General features: G+C 45.1%; 1 protein-coding gene across 4 annotated transcripts in view; it reads left to right on the forward strand.

Annotated features, from left to right (window-relative positions):
* baiap2 (BAI1 associated protein 2) overlaps nucleotides 1-13,347 on the forward strand; it is a 70,970-nt gene that overhangs the window by 19,840 nt on the left and 37,783 nt on the right. For 3 of the 4 annotated variants that reach the window (XM_022742489.1, XM_022742492.1, XM_022742491.1), the window contains exons 2-3: nucleotides 361-436; nucleotides 4,869-4,955. In XM_022742489.1, coding sequence (XP_022598210.1) covers nucleotides 361-436; nucleotides 4,869-4,955 — 163 coding nt within the window. The remainder of the gene's footprint in view (nucleotides 1-360; nucleotides 437-4,868; nucleotides 4,956-13,347) is intronic. The other variant, XM_022742490.1, reaches the window with a different exon arrangement.

Raw genomic sequence — 13,347 nt, forward strand, 5'->3', positions numbered from 1 at the left:
CACACACACACACACACACACATTACAACATATACACACAGCCCCCCCTTGGTGACTTGTGCTCTCTCTCTTTCTCATTCTTTTTTCCCCTCCATCTCATCCCTCCAGTCTTCGCCGTGAGCTTGAAACGAATCTCTGCTGCACTCCTCGTCCTCCTTGTTGGCTCAGCTGACTGCTATGTGTATGACTGTGTGTGTGTGTGTGTGTATATGTGTGTGTTCATGCCCTAGTAAAGGGTGGTGCTCTGTCGTTGTAGCTTATATGAGAGGTTGTGACGGTATCTATTCCTGCTTCTTGACTAACCAGACGTGCCGTTTTTTTTTTTTTTTGTTTGTTTGTTTTTTTTTTTTTCCTTTCCAGTCCATCATGGAGCAGTTCAACCCCTGCTTGCGGAACTTCATAGCCATGGGGAAAAGCTACGAGAAGGCGCTCACCAGTGAGTACACCAACCACTTCTTGTTTTTCTGTCTGTCTTCGTCCTTTCTTCCTTCCTCCTGTCTGTCCAGTAGTGCGGGCAGAGGGCCAGATGACCCGACACTTGGGGCTGCCTCTGTATCCTATTGATTTATCTGGAGTAGAGATGAGGTGCGAAGACGACGCAGACATTCACTAGTTTCTGGTGTCGTCGGCGTCTGCATCAAGCCTCAGTCCCCCCCCTTTACAGAGGCTAGTTTGCTGCTCCGTTGCAAACGTGACAGCAGTAATGTCCCCAGGCAGAGACCGTCGTCAAGTATTTTGTGTCCAAAAATTTACTGGAGATCTCTTTTTTTTTAAAAAAAAAAAAAAAAGTTTTTGCAGAGATGAAACTCTTGGGTTGATGTCCTCTGATTGCTCCTCTGTGACGATGTCCATGTCCACATGTCTTCCTCCCTGCCCCCTGGCACCAGCTCATCACTCTTAGATGTCCGCCTTTAGTCTACGTCCTTTTTCTCATCGCTTTTTGTGGCTTGCACAGATGTTTGCGTGGTCGTGTGTGTGTGTGTGTGTGTGTGTGTGTGTGTGTGTGTGCGTGCACGCGCGTTCGTGCGCGTGTGAGAGAGAAAGATCGAGGTGTACATGCAGCATTTGCTCAAGGTTAAAGACAAAAGCATTGGAAATGTCTTGGGGGGGAGCTAAGTGGAGCATAAGCCAATGGGAAGTGGAACAGGAGGAGTCGCGAGAATAACGGTGCTCCCCGTGGGGCAGAGGAAAAGAGAACGGACGGCACTGGTATCCAGGACAAGCCTGGGTAAGAAATGAAAAAAAAAAAAAAAAAAAAACTGGAAGAGTTAAAGGAAAAGATTCAGAAACACAGATACATAAATCTGACATAGATTTCTCTTTCATCACCTAAAGAATGTCCTGCAGCTTTTTAGTGTTTCATGGACTTTGATTGGAGTCATCCAGTCAGCATCGATTTAAGATATTCCCTGCTTCCATATGAGGCCGGAGACGCTCTTGGCACATGTCTTTAGATAAGACACAGCTCCAAGCATGTTCGGCTCATTTATTGATAAGAAAAACCTCTTTCACTCTCCGTTCTTACATGTCTCTCTGTAGCGAGGAGGTTATCGGGATCAGATCATATTTCCAGTGATGGTGCAGCCGGTGATGCTTGGTATGCTGTGTGCACAGTGGTGAGCAGGGCCTCTCGCCTGTGTGCTTGGGAGGGGGGGAAATGCAGGGAAGACTCCGCAGCCTGCAAGACCAATAAAGAAGGCCTCACTCCAGTCTGATAGATAAGGCTAAAAATAGCCCTGCGACTCCCTGAGTGGGGATTACACTTCATCAATGCCAGGCAGCGGCACAGAGGCAGGATTTAGAGTAGAGCGGTGCAGAGCAGGGCTGGGCACCCAGTGTGCATCTATTGTGACTGGGAAAAACGCCAGCGGAGCCTCTGGTTTTGTTAAGTGGAACTGTGGCAGCAGGTTTGCATCCCTGGGGACTTTGAAGAGAGATGTGAAGGAGGCAGGAAGCTGGTTTTGTCTGCTATGTTTGTTCAAGTCTAAAAATCACCTGGTCTGGACTCGGCTGGACTGGTCTGGGTGTGGGCAGTGTGGTTTGGGATGTGGTGCTCAGCCCAGATTCTGTCTTTTATTCAAATCTTAATTGAGGTTTAGAGTGGCAGTGTAGCAGACTGGAGCTGTGAGGCTGGAGAATAATGCACCTGGGGGAGGCGACATGTGCTAAAGGGAAGTGATTTGGTAGTTTGAAGGTCAGACGACGTCTAGTCTGGGTTAAAACTGGGTTATATTTGACCAAGAGAGAGATCTACGTTACATACAACTGTTGTTTCGAGTGAATTTAAATCACGGGTACAACTAATGATTATATTTATTATCTGATAACCTGCCAAATATTTCTTCAACTAGTTCAAATTTAAAGTCCAAAGTCTTTCTTGTCTCGTCTGTAAAGTTCAACACAGAGACGATATTAAATTATCAGTGGTGTAAAAAGGCAAAAAGCAGCAAATCCTCACAGAAGCTGGAACCAGAACATTTTGCTTTATAAATCATTTACATGATTAATTAATTATCAGTGGGGTTTTTTTTTTTTTCCCTAAAACTTTTGATTAAAGATTTGACGCAGTGTGACGCATATGCCAACTCCACTTTGAAATAAAGTCCCTGAAACTCTGTCAAAACAGCAGTTACATGTAAAATATTCAGCTTTCAGCCCAGTTGGAACCTAGAAGGAGGGAACGTAAGAGGTGATGGGGATCATATCACCAATCTCAGCTGATTTAGACGTCTGTCTTGTTTGTGTTTTATTTGCGCTGACACTCTGCAATCTGTATCGGCTTTATATCACTGTTCTAATCCTCTTTACAGGCAAACCCTCCTCCTCCTTTCTTCCTTTCTTCCCTTACCTCCCCACTTCTGTCACTTTTCAGCTGACAGACAAGCAAAGCGTCTCCTCGAGCTAATCCCGCCTCACCCGGCCCCTGCTCTCCTCCCGGCTGAGATTTCTCCGGACATCGATTAAATTAGCCGTGCTCACCCGGGCGTCTTAGCCTCACCTCCATCCTCTTGCTCTCTCACACTCTCATATCCCACCGAGGCTTAACTGGAGCTAGGCTCGAGGAAAGCCAGAGAGGGGTCTCGGCTCGTCTATCTGTCGTAGCTCACCAAGGATGGTTGCACCGCTGTGTAAAGATTTACTGGCTTTCATGGTTTTGATAAAGAAGTGACAGTAGACCGAGTTATTTCAGAAGGTCCATCCGATAACTTCTATCTTATTGAAGAAATGAAATTTTTAAGTGTTTACAGAGTGAGCGGCCAGACGCCGGCTTCATTTTCAGAGCAATAAGTTGCATGGCAGCGGGCTTGGCTCAGTGTCTCTGTGGACTTCACTCAGCCGTGTCATGAAAACAACTCTACGTGAACTTGAACTCAGAATAGATTACCATTGTTTTCCATGAGATATAAATACTTTGTCATTTTCCCCTCTCCTGGGTTTTCTGCATGAGTGTTCTCTGGCAGTTTAATGCACAAGCTCCCATCAACATGACAGCCCTGTAATAAACGCAGCCCTCATCCATATGTATCTCCCGACCGGACATGTGTCCTCTGTCATCATGGCCGTCAGTCCCTGACCTGCTTTTAATTCACCTATGCTGCTGCTTGAGGCCATCTTGTTCCTGTTGTTAAGGCCGCAGTCACCGCTACGTCTCAGCCGGCGGCCCTGGCTTGTGTGACACTGCACCACAGAGAATAATGGCTGACACGCAGTGTTTGAATTGCAGAATGCTTCGACATCATTGCTGCAGAAAGTTTTTTTTTTGTCAGAATACTTTAAAGTAGTGAGTTGTTAACATGGTGTTGTTAAGGATTCATCAGATTCAGATCTAAATACATACCCACGGTGGTATCTGGCCATGTGAATAGTTTTAGTTTTATCTAGTTTTTATATGCTTTAAGTTGCACAAGTTAAACTTGATTCGTCTCCAGGTCGATTGTTCGGTTTGGGTTGATAGCATTTTATCTAATCTTATCATACAAAAGGATGTGGATTCAATACTGGGACTGCTGTCTGCAGTTTCTTCGCTTTTAACTTGCTCCAAACACTGAGGCTTCAGCTTCACAAGCTTGACGTATTGACATGATTTACATTAGATTAACTGTAAAATTTCTTCTACTGAAACTGATGAGACGTACTGTATTACCAGCGATCGTTTGGTGCCATGTTCACATCGCCTGCATTTTAAAAACGCAGACGGTGCAGGGCAACATCACCCGGCGAGGCACCGCGTCGGCCAATCGGATACATTTGGGCTCAAATTCCTGGTGGAATTTCCTCATTTTACATTGTGATTGCCGCACAATGGAAGATGCATCAACTGCTGCGGTGATAACTTCCGAGAGTTGTACAATGCGGTTTTATAGTCTGGTAAACTTTTACTCACCCCGGCCTTTGGGGTTTGTATTTGATTGCCTCTTGACTTGTTGTAGAGCAGAGCTGTATTCAGTCTATGAACGCCCACTTAGAGAGTGGTGGCACGTCAGCAGAAGTTTCAGAGACAGATTGAAACTTAAACCTGTTTGCATGGCTAGATACCTTTTTATGGGTATTATGTAATTTGAGTAAACTAATCCTTGTAAAAAAAAAGGTTTACTCCAATGTCATTTGTGCAGAGGAAAGACTTTCCTTTTAACTCATAGAGCTTGAGATCAGTCGCTATAGCTTTCTCTGTTTCCTGTAGTTGCCTCCATAGAGCTTTTTCTTTTCCTGCCTGGTTTTCATTTCCGCCTGTTGCTCTTTATTTCCTATGCCCAACCTTACCTCTCTGGGGGGGGGATGGGGGCTGTCGGGGAGGGTTGCAGAGCTGAAGAAGACATCATTTCAACTCTGCACCCTTGATCTGATGCCCAATGCTTCCATGTTTCCAGGTGTCACATATGCTGCAAAGGGCTACTTCGACGCTCTGGTGCGGATGGGCGAGATGGCCAGCGAAAGTCAAGGCTCTAAGGATCTTGGTGAGTCCACGTAGTGGCTGTAGCGCCCCTGGTGGGGTGAAGGGGGGTTGGCACAAGCAGATGGTGGATGGGGGTGGCTCGTGCTGTAGAGCAGAAGCAGCTGATGACCAACCTGAAACCGGACACACACACACACTCTCTCACACACACACACACACACACACACACACACACACCCAGTAATTCAGTGCTTAAAGACTGTGTGTAAATCTTAACCAGAGGATTAGGTCTGCCTTTTAATGCACTTCACAGCTTATTTGATGTATTATCATCCCCAATTCATATTGTCACACATTGTGATTTGGGAAGAATTAAATCTGCGTGTTTGTCACAGCGCGCCCATTCCGTTAATTTCTTTTTTCCCCTCACATTCAGGAAAGATAAAGGCTCTCCAGTTGTTTTTATACTGCACCACTGTGAGCAAATAATAAATTCACAAATTTGTCTGGCATTTGATATGCACAATAGCACACATGGCAAGGTGGATTTGCTCTCCATTCATAGTAAATCCTCAGTATATTTACAGTGGTAATGAAAAGTCTTCTCATTTGAATGCTGCTTCCAGCAGGATGTGAGGAACAGTTTTCCCGCCTCGCCCAGCTCTCACACAGCGTGTCGTCTGGTTTCAGTTGGATCAGCTCTGGTTCTGCTCATCATAGACTTACCTTTTTTTAGTGCTAACTTGCATAGGTGAGAATTGATGGCCCATTTCTGGCAGATGCACAGGTAGGAACATCTGTATGAAGTGAGACGGGGCCTGTGTGTCACTGTCGCGCTCTGTGCAAAGTTGTGTCACAGTTGTAGACCCCCCAGTCGCATGCCGGGAAGTGTGAGGGGTCTGCGTTAGTCCTGGATCACTGCAGCCTCTTCATTCCTATAGATAGCAGGCGTGCACTGAAACAGCAGAGGAAGGGGAGAGAGAGAGAGAGGGAGGCTAAAGCGGTGATATCGGAGGCGAGTGAGGAGGATATAAAAGCTGCATTCATTATTCATGGGGAGACCTTTTCTGGTGCTCCCTCGCACTTCTCTTGGAGCTTCATCATTTCATTTTTTTTTTTTCTTTCCCCCCTCCCTGCGTCTCTTTGAGTAAATACTCCACTGAGCTTGTGCGCCCGCTCCGATTCTGAATATTGAAAAGCTCATTACTGTCCCTCCATTCGGCTTCAACTCCACAGTGATTTTCGTTCCAACCACTTATAAGAGCACGGACCTTTAAGGCGGAGAGGTTCATCTACTTCCTGCTATAATCCTGCAGATTTAATGAATGTACAAGCCTATGATTCACCTTAAACCTTCAATTATTAAAAAACCATGTGAAAGTATAAAGTGAAAACCTTTTTGTAAACCAAAGCTGTTGTTTTTGCCTGAAAATTTGGATGTTAAAAAGTAAATAGTCCTTTTGTTTTCTGTTTCGGAGCGCTTTGATTTTTCTGCATTTTTTTTTTTTTTTTTAGGCATCTAACGAAATCCTCATGAGACATTAACTCTACATGAATTGATTTAATGAACTTAACCTGTATGTAAAGTGCATTATGTACTTGCATACCAAAATGCATACCAAACATTTTGAGTGTGTGCAATCTCCCATCACCCGTCTGCACATGCCCATTTCCATCAGCTTGTTCCTCTCATGTCATATTATCTGTCCTGCATGACTTTGCGTCTGCAGTCTTTTGTCTGCGTGCGTGTCGGGGTCGCCTGTTGTTTTTTGTTTTTTTTGTTTTTTTTTTTTCGATTTTCTTTTCCTGGCAGCCTAACCATGACTCAGCAGCCCTTCGACTCAGCAGAACCTCCCTCCGCCTCCAGTGCAATGACAGACTAGGCTGTGCAGGATGGATTGATGCTGTCTCCACATATCAGCGGGGCTCAGAGCAGCTGTGGTCTGTGCAGACTGAAGGGGGGAGGGGGGGCAATCGCTCCGACAATGCTCGTAGCTTTGCAGATACTTTAGCATATTCCATTACTTGTGTTGAGCCTCGCGGGCCTCGGTTCACTACCAGAGAAAATGCAAATTACCTGGCCAGTGCAAAAAGATGGGAAGAAATGTAGTTTAGGACGTGTTGTCAGTCTGTGGGACTGTTTTATTTATATATACAGTATATATATATATATATATATATATATAATAATCCAGGGATCACAGTGTTTCTCTCGGATGGAGTATTTGTTTATGGGCAGGGTTAGGCAATTGTGGGGGGCTATGACACATTCAAAATTTAACTTATGATACAATACAAATGCACATGCATCTCTTCAGCAGACTTTGTTTCCTAATATACTTTTGAAAGGCAAATAATAAAGATGAATAGAAAATATGAAAATAATCTAATTAAATGTCTGGGAAAAGTCTCATAGTTAAAAATACATTGATAGGTAGGGAGGGCTGATGTGTGTTACTGTATAACAATGAGAGGTGGTGGTTTGTTAAAAGTCCGTATTTGTCTGTGTATTTTGGTGCAGAGGAGGTCAGAGGAAACGCTGAGCGCCATTGTTGTGGCGTAAAGTGAAAAAACTCCCAAGCGTGCTAGCTTATTAATTAGCAGATAAATCATTTCATGTGTTTGGTGGTGTGTGTGTGTGTGTGTGTGTGTGTGCGCACAAATGTGTGTGTGCGGCTGTACATTTGCTCAGCAGGCACGCGTCTCTAACTGTAATCATGTAGTCACAGATAAGGGTGTGTGTGTGTGTGTGTGTGTCAGGGGTAATCACTCACCCAGGGCTTTACCTTTGCACTTCATAATTGATGAGGACTGAAGGCAGGTTTGAAAAATCAGCCAACTTGTTGTCGGTTGTATAATTGGGTTTTGTTGAGGAGGAAAATGTCTGGGTGCGACGGAGCTGAATTAACAGGCGCTGGACTTTAAACCGCTTGAACTCTGAGGGAAGTCTGGCAGAAAGGCTCTGCCACCTCAGACTGTAGTCACTGAAACAACGTAATTAATCAGAGCATTAAGATGAACAGCGGCTAATGGCATTAGCACATGAACAGAGGATGTGGAGCCGCACGTGACGGGGCGAAATGAGGAGAAGACGGAGAGTTGGGTTTGAGAAATTGAAGTTGATGGAGAAAGTGAATAACATCACGCAGGCTGGAGAATCACTGGACTGTTGACGCGTTAGCTCACACATTAGCATCGGTGATAATAATCCAGACTAAAAGGACACAGCACTAGAGGAAACAAGTAACACGCAAGTTTAATCAGTTATAGATTTCTTAATAAGGTGTGTCACCATAAAACCTTTGTTTATAGAAGAGTGGATGTTAAAGTTGGACTGAAATACACTGATACTCTTTAATCTGACTGAGTCAGGAGTTTGCAACTGCAACCAGTTTTCCCTGAAGTATAATTGAACATAGTGAACATAGTTGTGGGAATAGGTTGGGCATCTGTTCCTGAGTGAAACCTACAAACACGTGCGTCAACCTGCTGCAGCCTCCTGGTTTAAAAATGTCCGTCTGGGTGAGTTTAGTGTTATTTGCTTTCGCTGCTGTTACACTATGACTCTTGTTTAAAAGGCAAAACAAAGGCATTTAAATATCCATCTTTCCATGAGCAAGTTGAATAATGTCTTGAGTTTAATGTTGTAGCTCTAATTGATTTAAGGTGCCATTTTAACCATGACTGGGGACGTTAAAAACACCTGTCTATTGTATTGCACAGACGAGGCCTCACATGTTGGGTGAAGCGTGGATAGTTGGTCATGTATAGATGCATATATCATAACAAATTCTCACCTGTCTGACATTTTGATTCCAATTCAGACCTGATTCATGGTGGACCCATCTCTAATGTTTTAACTCCAGTTATACGAATGAGGCGAACTGCAGAAGAGCACAGATGTTCATTGCTGCACTGGCATCTTGTGTATGTGTGTGTGTGTGTATGTGTGTGATTATAGCTTGTAATTTTCACCGGAACACTTTGGCAGTTCAGTGTGTAACTTTAGAAACAGCAGCAGAGGTAGGGGAACAGTTTAATGGTAGATTTAAGCTGCCTACACACACACACACACACACACACACACACACACACACACACACACACACACACACCCACATACACACAGAGACATTGTCAGATACACATACTCTTTGCACAAGCACACACCCTCACATGCCAGCTCAAAGTGAGTAATTAAAAAACATTACATGATTATTATCCACGTTTGTTGCCTAAAATAAACTGACTCACATCTCCTCACGGGGACGCTCATTTTTGGAGAGCGGTGTTGTTTATCACTTAGCACAGCTGATACCACACAGCCCCCGAGAGCCTGCCACAGGAAGAGGAAATGATGCCTCACTGTGTTTCATTCACTTATTCCTAATTTACATGATGCTGTCAGAAACTGAACAAGCGCTCTGCAGCATCACTCCTCGTGTAGAGGGACGAGATGCTCCATGACTGCAGAGTGGAGTGTCATCCCACTCGCCCTCTCCTCCTCCTCCTCCTCCTCGTTCACTACCGCTCTCTGTGTGTCTGCGAACGCCCCCACATTGATGTGGGAGCTCAGGCAGCCCTGGGAGAACACGCCGACTCTGCACACACTTCTAAAAATAGATGAAACGAAATGCCTCGATCGGAGCCGCTCCGATGGAGGAGGAGGAGGAGGAGAGATGGAGTACGACGCTCGGTGTGCAGCCCAAAAATGGTGATGATGATGTCAGTACGGCTGAAAACGACATCATCTCTCTTCCGTATACTAAATATGGACATGGTTGTGAAGGGAGAAAAAAAAATAGGAAGCTCCTGCAGTTCCGGCTCCCCTCTATGACCATATAAGGAATCCGCCATTCAAATGCAAATTTGGGCAGAGGTGGTACTCACCTCAGCTCCGTGCTCTGGCACACGAACCTGAAGGAAGCTGAGGCACGCAGGAAAGCATCCATTTTGACTTTGCTTTATATAATCTGTGGACATAACTGATCTCATATCAGTTGTCTCTAGAATCAAACCTGCATTTTATGCTGTTTAAACAGTGAGCTCCATAAGTGTGGGACCGCTTTCCCATTCATGGGGAATGATCCTCCAGCTGTTGCTTTTCATTCTGGTCAGCATCTGCATATTCTCAGTATTTAACAGTGGAGATATCAGCAGTGGAGGTTTTCACTCCTGAGAGGACAAACAAACATCCTGCACGCCTCTGTGATGACAGGGTCTGCTGCTTGTTACAGCTGTGACAGTGGGACAGTATTGTTTTCACCGTGTGTGTGTGTGTGTGCGTGTGTGTGTGTGTGTGCGTGTGTGTGTGTGTGTGCGTGTGTGTGTGTGTGTGCGCGCGCGTCATCAAGGCAAAATGTGGTCCTGGAGACATCCGCTGCAGTGGAAAATATCACAGAGGCAGTAATGTGGCAGGTGTTTCTATGTCTGTGGACAGAGCTTGTCACCATGATAGCATCACAACTGTGCAAGATACAGACACTTGTGTGTAGTTGATCAAAATGAAGCCCGAGTTCCAAGAGAGGTTTTTGTAGTTGCTTTTGTTTGTTTTTTAAAGGTTTTCATTGAAAATAATGAGCTATTTCTTTTTTTTTTTTAAGTGTTTTTTTTTGGGCAATTTTTTAGCCTTTAATGTGATAGAGATAGTGAGAGAGAGAGAGAGAGAGAGAGAGAGAGAGAGAGAGACAGGCTGCCGTGACAAGGACCAAGCAAATGCTTGTCAACTGAATTTTATGTCCACATACTGAAACTGCAAGATCACATTACTCGGTAAATGATGGGTCCTAAAAAAAAAAAAAAACTGAAATAATGACACCATGATTCCTGACCAACTTTCACCAGAGCTCCTGCCAGTGTTGAAAACATCCTGTAATAGATGTTTGCTGGTGGGCGTGGCCATGAGCGAATTAACATAGTGTATCCACATATTTTATACTAACTCAATTTTTGGCTCTAATTTAATCTTCCATCCCTTTCCTCATCTAATTCTCATCTCTCTCTCATATATTCCCGTTGCCAAGGGCTGGACATGCTTTAGCGTAACATCCATCCCATTAAAACAATTTAAGGTTAATTCAGATGGCCAAATTTGAGGTCTGGGAGACAATTACCCTTTGGTTAATTAATTCATAGGAACATGATTTAGAAGAGTGTGTTGCCCTTCAAGGCATATTCCTCTACTTTATCAGACATACTGTAAAGAGATAACAGGCCTCCTCAAACGGGAACAAGGCTCAGATGCAGGCAGTGATATCACAGACTTGATTAGGCAACAGCAGGGGAGAATGTAATCCTGACGGGTCAGAGAGACGTTTCCCTCCTGCGGCTCAATATTCATCAGCAGATTTTCACTGTATAATTTTCTCCTCATCTGTTTCTCAAATAATGATCCTTCGTCTGGGAGAGAGGCGGTTTGAATGGGCTCTCATTCTGCACAGCTGGATGGCAGCAGCAGCAGCAGCAGCAGCAGCAGCAGAGATCTGAGTACCTGCTCCTGGAAGCAGAGGTAAAGAAAACAGGAGATGAAGGCAATAATGAGGACTCGTAAACAGAGACGGGGGAAGCGACATCCTCGGTGACACTGTGGCTGTTATACTGCTGAGTCACCGAGCGTCTCTGAGAGAAACTTTATTCGCTATTGTTTTCCCTCTGACTGTGTATCACTTAAATCTCACGCTGTTCACTTTGAGGAAAAACTGACGACCTCACCATGACCCTCAGTTTTTTTTTTTGTTGTTGTTTTTTTTTCTTTTATGCTGCACAGGCTGAATTTCCCCTGAGCTTCACCCCCCCAATCTGAATTCAGCCAGCATTCAGTCTGCGTAGAGGGAAAACTGCAGCGAGAGCACTCTTTCAAAGCATTTTTTTTCCCTTCTACCCCCGCCTTGTCATCTCACCATCTCGCAGTGTAAAAGTTCTTGTACTCCCACGCACATTATCCCACAGGGAATTGTTCCAGCTCGTGTCCAACCTTAAAACGCTTGATTGTGGCATTTTGAATCATCGGTTGATGACAAGTCTGTGAACAAAGTCAGAACTGAGGGGTATTACTGAAGTTTAGACTTAATTGAGTTATATAACGCCGAGGGACTGGTGATGTGTTGTTGTAAGTGCAGGATGATTAAGACTTTGGAGTGAAGAGGCTCTTTTCATCTGCATGTTTGGGTTTCATCTCAAGATGAGACAGATTGGTGGAGAATTTTAGATTTGTTATGCGAGTCCATGTTGGATGAGGGAGTCTATATTTCTGTGCAGATGCACAAACTTTTATTTTTGCCTCTGCCCCATAAGAGGGGCATCTTTTTTTAACTGTGCATGGTTGGGGTTTGTTTTTGCTTGAAGTCGCAGTAAAGTAGCCAATGAGGTAACCACAGGCACTTTTGGAACCTGCCAGAGGGGCAGCTTAGCCAATCAGGTGTGCTACCCATAGGGGTACTTTGGCCAGGGGCACTTGGGCCAGTTGTAAAGGCATGAGTAAACTAGATGGGCAACCAGAGGGGCATTTAAGACAATGATATGGGTGTCTGGGTCTAGATAAACTAGACAGGCACCAACAACAGGGACCCAAGTACAAGAGGGGCAGTTGGACCAACGTGGAGGTAACTACAGGGGAACTCGGGCCAAACAAGAAGGTTGCTAGGGCCACAATTTGGCCGCAAACGGGTCATTTTTGTCATCATATGGTCACTTTGAGTAAACAGTCGGCAGCTGGGACAACAGCAGGGGCTCAAGTGCTAGTGGGGCACTTGGGTTGACTGGAAGGTGCAGTTTTGCAGACCTGAGGGGCACTTGTGCCCACCGCAGGCCATTTACCCAATCATATGGACACTTGGGCAACCAGAGAAGCCACTAGTCAACCTCGGCTGACTAGAGGGGCAGATTTGCCAGCCTGAGGCCATGTGGGTACCTGGTACAGCTACAGGGGCAGTACTGTGGCCAATAGGGGCAGCTGGGCCAAACAGAGGGGCATTTTGTGTCCCCCTGTTGGGCAAAACCGAAGCATGCAAGAGTCCTGCTTAGGGCACATTTTTTCTTTCCCAACCTGTCACGTATTTTAATTTCCATTGAGGGTCTTCTTACTATTTCTTCACCAAAACCCAGGTGGCCGGTCTCAGATTGAACACGGAGCCATCGTTCGTCCGCTTATGCGTCATCAGAACAGTTTCACCGCACCAATTTAGCTTTCACTTACCGTTTCTGCCCTTTAGAAAGTCCTTGTCCTCGAGTAACCCCAGAATGGGAGGGAGGATGCAGAGAAACGCAGGAGAGAATGAGAGACACGTAATGAAGAGAGAGACACAGAAGAAAGGGGGGAAGGCGACACAGAGAGCGATGTGTTCCCGCCTCATTAGCGGCCTTCAGACAGTCTCTGGTCAAATCAAAACCTCGCTGCCAACAGAGCACACAGGCCTGAGCACCAGCACTTTGATCACCCCCACCCGTCATTCCTG

The sequence above is a fragment of the Seriola dumerili genome, unplaced genomic scaffold (assembly GCF_002260705.1).
Source record: "Seriola dumerili isolate Sdu_G_001 unplaced genomic scaffold, Sdu_1.0 BDQW01000068.1, whole genome shotgun sequence".
NCBI classification, from domain to species: Eukaryota; Metazoa; Chordata; class Actinopteri; order Carangiformes; family Carangidae; genus Seriola; species Seriola dumerili.